Source organism: Rhinopithecus bieti, unplaced genomic scaffold (genome assembly GCF_001698545.2).
Source record: "Rhinopithecus bieti isolate Rb0 unplaced genomic scaffold, ASM169854v2 scaffold_45070, whole genome shotgun sequence".
Classification (NCBI taxonomy): Eukaryota; Metazoa; Chordata; class Mammalia; order Primates; family Cercopithecidae; genus Rhinopithecus; species Rhinopithecus bieti.
This window is the reverse complement of record NW_016818843.1, coordinates 398,196-410,126: the sequence shown is the minus strand read 5'-3', so window position 1 is coordinate 410,126 and position 11,931 is coordinate 398,196. Positions and strand designations below refer to the sequence as shown.

Below are 11,931 nucleotides of genomic sequence, written 5' to 3'. Positions count from 1 at the left end.
TGTATGTTAGACTTTATGTATTTTGCTATTTTAAATGGCAATTTTAAAATTATATTTTGAATTACTTGTTGCCGGTTAATATAAATTTATTCTTACATCTTGCAACTTTTCCAACTCTTAAGGTTATTTTAATTTTCTGTGGTAATCATTCTTGTCTATATATCTTCTTTCTCAAAGTTTTCCTCTTTAAGTTAAATTCTTGGAAGCACAACTCTTGGATAAAAAGTATGCACATTTAAAATTTTGATTTGTATACAGAAAATTATTACTTGTTGAGTAATGGGTCACCAAATTTCATCTGAATTTTCGTTATTATTGCAATTTATAAGACCCATTTCCTATCACCTTCAGCAATACTGTCTTGTTATTGATTTTCAGTTTCTTCTAGTTCAATATAAAGGAATGTTTTCTAATCCTTTATCATCCTTGAAATGGATGGGCTGTGCTTCTAGATCAGAACTACTAGTGTAAGGTGAGTAACCAATATCTTAACTACTCTCGCATTAAATACATTGTTTGGAACAACATGAGCCACAGCCAGGCAATTCAGTGACAGACTCAGACTTCATCCGTGAAAGACCATCCTTGTTTTATATACAAGTCTTTGGTTGTTTGTATATGCAAATATGAAATAACAAATTTCAAAATGTATTGGTCATTTGTATTTCTTTCCAAGCTATCTGTTTGTTCATACACTTTGCCCATTCATTTGTAGATAGCCTTATTTCTTTTCTATAAAGTTGTAAGGACTTACTATTTATCATAGATTTTAATACGATTCCTTACTTATGTACTTTACTTTTTCTCAACTGGTTATTTATATTTTTCATCTTTTAAAATTATGCTTTCTGACATATAGTATTTCTTTCATTATGTGATGAGATTTATCAAGTTTTTTCATGCTTACATATTTTATCCAATTACTTATAAAGAAATAATTAGATATTCTGTATATTCTTCTAATAATTTTGGAGTATCAGTTTATCGTTACTACTCTATGCAGGGGTTGCAGAGGAAGGAAATAAATTGAAAATCACTCACATGGTGCTGGCTCTGGGACACAGAGTAAGATCTACTGAGTCTAAGTTAATTTTTACTGGGTCTCAGCATTCTTCCAACCTATCTCTTGTGATGTGAGAGTTTGACAACGTACAAATGTTCTTTCAGAAAGTCACTCCTTTGCTAGTGCATATTGTTAGCATTTAAAGGGTACCAAATTCAATAAATTTCAAATGCTATTGAAATCTAACACCAAACATAAGGAAACAATACTCATGATGTTACATCATATTGCTACCTTATTAACCCAATCCATGCCAGACTAATTGACAGTTTGGGTGCTACCCTTTGTGGTATCAGAGTCACGGACAGAATAGCTTCTAATCCTCATCATCCTTGGAATGCATGGGCTGGGCTTCTGGCTCAGAACAGCCAGTGTAAGCTGAGTAATCAGTATCTTGACTACTCCATTATTAAATACATTCTTTGGAACAACATGAGCCATAGCCAGGTAATTCAGTGGTAGACTTCTGCAGGGTGATAAGACTAGTATACTGTAATGTAAATGTCTCAGAGTGAGAATTCCAATTATGATGGCTTAAGTCATATACAAAGTAAAGATGATGCTAATAGTAATCAATTCATTTTTAAATTGCTTACCTATGGAGTCCACCTCTGTTTTAGAAACTGTTGAGGGGTACACAAATATAAGAACCAAGCTGCAGAATTAAAGATAGTTTATTGTAGTCATATTTGACAATTTAGACTCATAACGAAGTTACAGTTGAATGGCACTATTTTAGAAATGCATAGGTCATGGAATAAAGCCTGGATGTTGAAGAAGGAGGGTTACCCAAACGAATATAAATTGTTCTACCATAATGACATATGAATGTGTATGTTCACTCCAGCACTATTCACAATAGCAAAGACATGGGATCGACCTAAATACCTATCATTGGTAGACTGGATAAAGAAAATGTGGTACACATATACCATGGAATAGTATGCAGCCATAAAAAAGAATAAGATCATGTCCTTTGCAGAAACGCGGATAGAGCTGGAAGCTATCATCTCTCCTTAGAAAGCAGGTGTAATTTAAAAATATTAATGCATTGGCATTTGTTTAGGGAAAATGACATGTTATAAACTCTCCACCAGAAACTTCCTTTGCATTATTTCATTGACTCTCAGCCATCCCTGGACAATTATTTTTATATTATCTCTATTACAGAAGTGACAAACTGAGAACAAGAATGATGAGGTATTAATGTTTTTCATAAGGTAATGTGGGTAATAAGTGGCAGAATCAGGTTTCTCTCTAGGTCTGACTCTTTAACCAGTTACCTAATGGCTGTAATACAGACACACACACACACACACACACACACACACACACACAGCTATAAAATAGTTGAGGGTTAGAGGGTTCTATGAAACTTGAGTTAAGCCAGGTTGCCCAGAGCCACAGAGGTAAGATTTGGAAGTTAACAAAACAGAGAACTCAAACTCCAAAACTAAACAGATTAAGTATTCTCCACGGAGATCAAGACATGAAATGATGGTAGGGATTTTCTGATGCCATTTCTATTTCTAAGTGGCCATAGTCCAAGCTGGGAGGAGCTTTTCTGGGCCCCACGGAGGAAAGCAAGTGAGGAGCTGCCAGTCACCACCCACCTCAGAACCCATGTGGGTGTCAGAAGGCAGGTCCTCTCATGCCCAGGCCCTGTCTCACAGCTGGAGGCAGAGCCCAGGCCAGGATAAAAGGGCTCTGGGCCTGAGCACCCCATCCAGTCACCTCCTGAGGTGTTGAAGGACCCTGTGCTGCTTGTGACAACTGGTAAGTGTCCTTTGAGAATAGGAGCTGGGGCTTCCACAGAGGGTTGCTCAGCCGTAGGCAGGAGGGGAGGCTGGGCAGGGCCTTGAGGGCTGAGATCCATCTGGATAGAAGTCAAGACCTCAGAAAGATTGAAGGAGGGTGTGCACAGGAGGCAGGGAGAGGGCCAACTGGTAACACAAATAAGAATTAGATGGCTCTGTCTTTGTGCTTCAGCTGGCTGAGTTTTAAGGACAGAGGGAGTTGAAACCCAGGCAAATAGACTCCGCTAGAACAGCTTCAAACAGGACACTTACTTTTCAGAGCAAAACTGTGACACTCCTTGTAAATTTGAGCTGGAGATAGTAGCTCTCAATCAGTGGAGTAGAGATAATTAATGGATCTTTTAGGGCTTTTTGAAACCCACTTATCTCTAGATTCAAATTGGAATTGAGAATCTCTTTAAGTAGTTAGACATAGCAAGCTGATGATCACTGTGCCAAGATGTTACTGTGAGGCCTTTGTGTGACGAATATGGCAGTGCACCAGCCTAGAGCCAGGGTACCTGAGTTCAAATCCCCTCTATGGACCAAAAATACTGCTTTTCAGCATCTTCCTTAACAAAAGGAGCCTGTGAGACCAGCCTGTTTCCAAAACCATTTACAATTGTACATTCGCCGGTTTTTTACAAGACAAAGTCTCCTAGGAAGTTACTCCAAGAGATAATCCTTCATTATCTTTTCCCAAGAAAATATTTATATTCCCAGGTTTCCACACTGGACAATTTCAGAGTTTTATTTGACGTGAGAAAAATTGCTTCCTTTAATTTACTAAATGTTTAATCTTGACAGATATTTTTTCATATGGCTTACTGCCTCAGTTTCCTTCTTTGTAAAAGATATAGTAATTCTTGACTGTCTTAAGATGAAATTGTGAACTCAAAAGATACAGTGTAAGAGCATTTGCCAAACTACAAGAAATAACAAAATTTTCAGTGATTAATGATTTACCATGACATTTAAACAGTTCATCAAAATAAAGGAAATAGAAACAATGTGGAAAGGACAAGAATAGGCAGGAGTGGCCTCTGCCTGGGTCTGACTTGCTATTTGACTCTCCTTCAGCTCCTGAACACCCGCCACCGAGATGTCCTGCCAGCAGAGCCAGCAGCAGTGCCAGCCCCCTCCCAAGTGCACCCCCAAGTGCCCCACCCAGAAGTGCCCCCCAAAGTGTCCCCCTAAGTGCCCTCCAGTCTCTTCCTGCTGCAGTGTCAGCTCCGGAGGCTGCTGTGGCTCCAGCTCTGGGGGCTGCTGTGGCTCCAGCTCTGGGGGCTGCTGCAGTTCTGGGGGAGGTGGCTGCTGTCTGAGCCACCACAGGCGCCGCAGGTCCCACTGCCACAGACCCCAGAGCTCTGGCTGCTGCAGCCAGCCCTCAGGGGCCTCCAGCTGCTGTGGAGGGGGCAGTGGCCAGCAATCTGGAGGCTGCTGCTGAAGTGGACCCTGAGCCTAGAAGAGTGGAATCCAGGACAGCAAACTGCCACGGACATCCCCCTTCTCCTCCTAGGCCTGCCTGAGAGGCTCACAGGTCCAAGGGAAAGCTCTGAACTTGCCAAGAGCATATCTTCTCTCTGGAGTCCAGAAACTCAGATCCTCTCTTGGATCTCCATTCACTGGTCTTGGACTTCACCTTTGTGGCTACCCTCCCACCCTCTGTCTAAGCCCCTAGCTCACTCCATGGCGTTTGCTGTGTGCATCTGCTGATTAAAGCAATGAAACAAGGAATCCGCTCAGTGTCTTGTTCTATGAGGACCCTATTCTCCATGAGTGACTCTTGTTCTCTTCACCCTGTCCTCTGCAGGTGATGGCCTTGGAACTTCAGGGGACAATGGGGCACTCTGGAGTGAATTGGGGTTAATGGGGGCAGGAGTGGGAAGGGACTATTGCTCCCAACTCTGTCTGTCCTATGTCAACTGGTCTGAAGCAGCATTGCTTCTGACCAACTCTGAACTGTCTCTTACAAACACAGCTTCTTTGTCTTTGGTCCCCTTCAAGGGCCTGACTAGTCTCTCTATGCTTCTCTTTCTCTGTGAGTGCAGTCTGCTCCTCCTGGCCTAGCCCCACCAACATCCTTCCTCCCTCACACACATATGTGTGGGCACACACACATCACATGCAAAAACGCACACTTCTGCAGATCTCCAGGTGCACACACAAACATGCACACACATGCATGTATATACCTGGATAAAAAAGAAAAATATAATAAATAAACAAATGAAATAAAAGAGAACAAAACCCATGAATATATTTTGAAAATACAGTTTTCCCACTGACTACTTCTGCCATAAGTTTAGTTCCAGGCACATTTGCAAGTAAAAATTGCTTTTCTATTAACCTTCCATCAAATCTTTTTGTTTTGTTCCTCTTCCATCTTCATTAAATTATCTACACTTTATTTCAGAACACAATCCCTATACCGTATTTCTCAACTTGCCCGTGACTCTCTATAGAAAAATGTGTGTGCTTCTTAAGTATTACATTTAAGACTTAACAGAAAGTGTTTCCAACTTCTTTTCTAAGGCTTACCATTCATACCTCCCATGAAACCCCACCGCTAATGCTGCTGACAGGATTTAAAAGTTTTAACCACCCATGTGGCCATGACCTTGTACTAGTAGCTGATGGGGACTACACAATATAAGTCACACATTGTGCTGTCCAAAGTTTTGTTAAAACTTGGTTCATGAGGTATGTCAAAAATAAAAAAGGAAAATGGAGCAAGTGAGATTTGAACTGCTGGTGTCTCAGAAAGAAAAAAATATATTGGAATAAAATGTAGAGGCAAAGTAGGAAGAGACATCTTCAAATATAGCTCATATGCAGTCCTGCTTAGCAAAGCATAAATTAGAGGAATTGTACAGAGTCTTATGCACAGAGCCTTGAATGTCACTCAATGGACATTGGCTTTGATCCTGAACACAGTGCAGAGCTCTGGATGAGATTTTCTTAATGGTTAGGGGTAATTATTTCTGGAGTGCGGGATGGCGTGGAAAGATCATTTTTGGATTCCAATGAAGATTAGAAGCATGGAGAAACCCTAGAGAAGTGAGGCAGTGTAACTTCAGGGAAGGCTATGCATCTTGAGATACATGATACGGTGATAATAGAACAAGGCTGATTATATATTGATGTCTATATCTACTTCTATATCTATCTATGCCTATGTCCATATACATATCTCAGATATTGATTCTCTATACCCATTATGACCTGGATATTGTTTTACTGTGGCCATTTCCACCTCATCACATGTTCTGGAGAATTGTTTTAGACACTTCCTGAAAAGATAACTTTTTCACGTGATTACTCCCTAGTCTGATTTGCTTTCATCTAATTAGTTCTTTTATTTTTTAAATAATATTGCCCTCAAGATACGAAAGGAACACCTGTTATATACCAAATTGACATTAGTAAATCTTAATCTCCTAAAATGTTTTTAAATAGACCTTCACATAAAAACTTTTGTTCATGTCGAAACAAAGCAATAACACTAAAACTTTCCCATTGTATTTCAAGTCCTCCTATTTTTTTCAGGTCTTCCAGCCTCCTCCACTGGGGAACTCTTTTCCATGGGGTCCTTCACTCCACATAGTGCCTGAGACTTGGACCATCTCAAAAAGTATTCTTTCCCTTTAAAATTATTGATAGACAGGTGTTTCATACGAGGGTTCACTGTGTTACAGGAACGTTAACACGCATTTTCTCCTACAACTTCATTGATCCTCACGACATCCTGGAGACTAATCTTTATTATTTTCATTTGAAATTTCAGGAAACAGAGAATGAGATAATTGGGGATTTTCAGAAGTAACACAGCTAATAAGAGACAGAACCAGGATTCTGTCCCAGGTGTGTCTGACTCCTACCAGGCTTGTAACTGTGATGGTATAGACACGTATTTGCACACGCACGCACACACACGCACGCACGCACACACACACACACACAATCTGGGACACATCAGGGACACTAAAAGACTTCTGTAAAATTTTAGCTTAAGTGATACCATCAGGGATATAGAAAAAGAGGGCTTGGGAGGCCAAACTCCAAGAAAAAGGTCTAAGACAGCTCCAGGAAAAATAAGGTGGCACTGATGGGAGCTATTCTGATCTCCTGTGGAGGGAGGCAGGTGAGAAGCTGCTGGTTTATCACCTGATCATACAACCCACGTGGGTGACAAGAGGCAGGTCCTCTTATGCCCAGGTGCTGCCTCACCCATCAGGGGCACAGCCCAAGGCCAGGATAAAAGGGTCTCCTTGACGCTGTTCCAGTGTGAGATTCAGGAAAAGACTTGTTCATCTCCATAAATAATTAACACTCAATCATTAGTAAAGTCTTGTTCAGGACTGCACACTGTTTAAGGGTAAATGTCCAAATTCCTGCAGTGAAATAAGACTTTGTGTGCTCCCTCTCATTTAAGCCTTTGTCATGTACTCTCAGAAATGACCTGAAGCTGAATTGGATTATATTTTGTACTTCGATTATGCTTCTCTCTGCAATGCAAGCCATGGTCTCTACCCTTCCAGGACAGTGTGGCTCAATCCCAATTTTTTTCCCCTTCCTGTGGCATATCACTCTAATGACATAATAGTAAATTCTTTGATGGCCTGCCTTGGGTGTTTCATATTTCCTTACCTCAATTATTCAACACAGGGCTATGCGCACAATGGATATTTAATGACATTTAAATCCTCTCATTGGTATTAGCACAGGCTTTACAGTTTATAAACAGCTATTCCTTATGACTCAGGCCACCCTCATAGGAGACACACTCTGAGACAGGCTCAGTGAGGTGTGTGGGCCACATCACCCTGAGAGGTCTGCTACCATCTCTCCTGGGTATGACATTTGTTCTCCTGCTCAGATTGTTCCAAAGGGCTTAGTAATGGGGGAGTGGTCAGGACATTGGTTCCCAGGTTGTCACAGTGGCAGGTCTACTCAGAAGTTCAACTCCTGGTATCTAGGATGATGGGGCTGGGATGCCATCTGGTCCATGCCTCTGCCTTCATGCAGGGCAACTCCAAGCCCTGGACTGACCTGACTTGGATGTAGGTGATGAGTCGGCAACATGGTTGTATCAGAAAGTCTGGAAATTAAGTCTTGGCTTTGAGAAATCATAGCCTAGATTTCAGGTCAATACAGACATGTTGATCGGCAAAGCATTGATTTTCTGAGGGTCAAGGCATTTATCTTTTACATCATCAACATTTTTTCATAACATGTGATGGAAGGAAACATTACTGAGATCTAACTGGAAATATGATAGTTAAAGTGGAGTTATATGTTTATCTCTCTGCATCACAGCCAGCACCAAGGAAACTAGTGATCTTGTTTTGCTTTCTCATCTTGACAAACTCTTAATAATTATACATGAAGGAACTCATACAACTGAATGGCAACAACCAAACAACCCAAATTTAAAAATGAGCAAAAGACTGAACAGCTATTTCTCAAAAGATATACAAATGTCCAACAGGTGTACAGAAAAAGGTGCTCAGTCTCACTAATCATCAGGGAAACACAAATCTGAACCACAATGAGATATCACTTCATGCCTGTTAAAATGGCTATTATCAGAAGGATGAAATATAACAAGTGTTGGCAAGGATGTGGCAAAAAGGGAATTATTGTACACTGTTGGTGGAAATGTAAATTGGTACAGCTATTATGTAAAACCATATGGAATTTCCTAAAAAGATAGAAAATAAAACTACCTCATGATCTACTAACTCCACTTCTGGAAATAAAATCAGTATTTTCCAGAGATATCTGTACTCCCAGCATTATTTCAGTATTATTAGCAATAACCAAGATCTGGAAACAACCTAAATGTCTGTCAGTGGATGAGTGAATTTTAAAGATTCTGAATATATATACTGTATAGCAGGGGGAATATTATTCAGCCTCGATGCTGCTGATTTGATGCATTATGCCTATTTATTTGCATATGTTGAACCATTCTTATGTTTCTGGGATGAATCCCACTTGATCATGGTGAATAATTTTTTTAGGGTAGTGTTGAATTCTGTTTGCTAGCATTTTGTTGAGGATTTTTTCATCTATGTTCATCAGAGATATTGGCCTGTAGTTTTCTTTTTCTAGTGTGTCTGTTTGGTTTTGATATCAGGGTGATTCTGGCCTTGTAGAATGAGTTTAGAAGTATTTGGTGTTCTTCAGTTTTTGGAAGTAGTTTGAGTAGAATCAGAATTAGTTCTTCTTTAAATGTTTGGTAGAATCCAGTAAGGAATATATCCGGTCTGGGGCTTTTTCTTGATGGGAAACTATTTATTACTGCTTTAATCTCATTCCTCATTATTGGTCTGTTCAGGTTCTGTATTTCTTTATGGTGTGATCTTGGTGGGTTGTCCAGTAATTTATCTGTTTTTTTCTAGGTTTTCCAATTTGTTGGTGTACAGTTGTTCATAACAGTCTTTAATTATCCTTTATATTGTGGTGATATAAGTTATTATGTTTCATTTTTTATCTGATTTTATTTTTCTGGGGCTTCTCTCTTTTCTTCTTGGTCTAGCTTAAGTTTTCTCAATAGATGCTGAAAAAGCATTCAATAAAATTCAGCATCTCTTGGTGGTTAAAAACCTTCAAGACATTACCTGTAGAAGGAACATACCTCAACATGATAAAACCCACACCTAATACCATACTGAATGAAGAAAAATGGAAAGGCTTTCTACTAAGTGTAAAAGACGACAAGGACGCCCACTTTCACCACTTTAATTCAGCACAGGGTAGAAGTCCTAGCCAGAGTAATTAGCCAAGGAAAAGAGATAAATGGCATCCAGATTTGAAAGGAAGAAGTCAAATTATCCTTTTGCAGATAACATGATACTATATTTAGAAAAACTAAAGACTCCACCAAGAAACTCTTAGAACTGATAAATTTAGCAAAGTGGCAGGATACAAAATCAACGTAAAAAAATCAGCAGTGTTTCTAGACCCTTATAGAAATCTATCTGAAAAAGAAATCAAGAAAACAATCTCATTTATAATAGCCACAAAAAATAAAATAGCCAGAAATAAATTTAACCAAGGAAGTGAAAGAACTACAACGAAAGCTAAAAGCATTGATGAAAGAAATGGAAGACACAAACAAATGGAAAGGTGTCTCAGCCTCATGAACTGGAAGAATTAATATTGTTAAAAAGTCTACAGTATTCAAGGCAATATACAGATTCAGTGCAATCTCTGTTGAAATACCATGTGAGCCAATTCTCCCTAATAAACTCCCTTTCATGTATACATATATCCTATTAGTTCTGTCCCTCTGGAGAACCCTGACTAATACAACAGAAAAAAAAAGGCTTAACATTTTTATGGAACCATAGAAGACTCCAAATAGCGAAAGTGGTCCTGAGCAAAAAAGAATAAAGCTGAAGGCATCATGCTACCTGATTTCAAATTATACTACAAAGTTATACTAACCAAAACAGTATAGTACTGGCATAAAAACAGACGTATGGACCAAAAAAACAAAACAGAAAATTCAGAAATAAATACATAAACTTATAGCCTATTTTTAAACCTTACTGCAAATAATGATTAATAAATAATCAACTACAGTTTTAGAGTGTTCCTAGTAATTGTGCTTACAAGAGTGTATACATTTGGTAAAACTAATTGAATTGTATATTTTAAAAAGGGGTTTTATTGTGTGAAAGTTATACATCAATAAAAGTGATTTAGATTTAAAAACTAAAGATTTATTCCATATAATGTGTGTATATGTAAATATATGTGTATATATACACATACACACACTTATATTTATATGTCTACTACGTGTACATACAATCTGAAGGAGGAGTCCAGGGAGATTGTTAGTGGAAGGAGTGGGGACCGAGGAACACAAGAGTGAAGAGGTGACAGTGAGAAGGAGGATGAAGTCGGCCTCCTGGCCATGCCTGAGGGACACAGTTACATACACGAAAGGAACCAGAAGTCGGAAGAACAATGTTTCTTAAAACTACTTCGGTCCCTTGGTTTAAAAGGAAAACATAGAAAGAAGAAACAACACAAAACACACAAAAATGCAAGCTTTTTCCTCCTGAACCCTTTCCCCATCCTCTGTCCACCAAGGCCTCAGCAGCCACCAGTAGACACAGGGGAGCAGAACAAGGATGACACAAACAGGAAAATCAAGCAAGCTGGTAGCAAGTTGGGGAGCAGATTCTGGACTTTATTTCTTCAGTTTAGGCAGCAGAATACAGCAGTGCGAGCTGCACAGGAACTAGGTGTGTGCTTTGGGTTCCCAGGGAAGCCATGGATATGCAGAAGAAAGTCTCTAAATGCCATCAAGGAGAAAGATTTTGGGTTTCCTGACACCAGGCCAGAGGGATTCTCCAGGCAAGACTTCAAGCTTTTGCTGGAACCTCTCAGCTATTCAGGCAGCATCAGAAGGAAGAGGAAGTCAAGGTCTACTTCAGCAGCAGCCTCCAGAATGCTGGCCGCTGCCCCCTCCGCAGCAACTGGAGCCCCCCGAGGGCTGGCTGCAGCAGTCAGATCGCTGGGGTCTGTGGCAGTGGGACCTGCGGCGCCTGTGGTGGCTCAGGCAGCAGCCACCACCCCCAGAGCTGCAGCAGCCCCCAGAGCTGGAGCCACAGCAGCCCCCAGAGCTGGAGCCACAGCAGCCTCCGGAGCTGACACTGCAGCAGGAAGAGACTGGAGGGCACTTAGGGGGACACTTTGGGGGGCATTTGGGTGTGGGGCACTTGGGAGTGCACTTGGGGGTGCACTTGGGAGGGGGCTGGCACTGCTGCTGGCTCTGCTGGCAGGACATCTTGGAGGTGGGTGTTCAGGAGCTGAAGGAGAGTCAAATAACAGGTCAGACCCAGGCAGGGGCCACCTCTGCCCCTGTGACACTCTTAGCATCTCTCATGTATAAATGCATCATCTTCAGTAGTTTTATTTCCAATAACTTCCTCAAACTCTCACATCATCTTTTTCAAGCTTAGGATATCTTTGAATGTCAGACAATTGTAAACTAAGACTAAACGATATTCCAAAATGCATCTAAGATTCTAATGTTGTCAGTGGAGGAAG

At 40.4% G+C, this 11,931-nt stretch overlaps 2 protein-coding genes across 2 annotated transcripts; one reads left to right on the top strand and one right to left on the bottom strand.

The window, feature by feature from the left end:
• Positions 1–3,936: 3,936 nt before the first annotated feature.
• On the top strand, positions 3,937–4,593 carry LOC108518958 (late cornified envelope protein 1C-like). Its single transcript, XM_017857698.1, has 2 exons — positions 3,937–4,005; positions 4,084–4,593. Exons 1-2 carry the CDS (start codon positions 3,962–3,964, stop codon positions 4,304–4,306), a joined length of 267 nt encoding a protein of 88 aa, XP_017713187.1. The 5' UTR covers positions 3,937–3,961; the 3' UTR covers positions 4,307–4,593.
• Positions 4,594–10,678: 6,085 nt separating this feature from the next.
• On the bottom strand, positions 10,679–11,687 carry LOC108518957 (late cornified envelope protein 1C). Its single transcript, XM_017857697.1, has one exon. It carries the CDS (start codon positions 11,666–11,668, stop codon positions 11,312–11,314), a length of 357 nt encoding a protein of 118 aa, XP_017713186.1. The 5' UTR covers positions 11,669–11,687; the 3' UTR covers positions 10,679–11,311.
• Positions 11,688–11,931: the final 244 nt, after the last annotated feature.

Bases quoted from the DNA above. Each gene is read 5' to 3' on its own strand.
- LOC108518958 (XM_017857698.1), top strand. From the start codon at position 3,962: ATGTCCTGCCAGCAGAGCCAGCAGCAGTGCCAGCCCCCTCCCAA. The intron at 4,006-4,083 runs GTGCACCCCCAA...TTCCTGCTGCAG, and splicing joins CAGTGCCAGCCCCCTCCCAA to TGTCAGCTCCGGAGGCTGCT.
- LOC108518957 (XM_017857697.1), bottom strand. From the start codon at position 11,668: ATGTCCTGCCAGCAGAGCCAGCAGCAGTGCCAGCCCCCTCCCAAGTGC.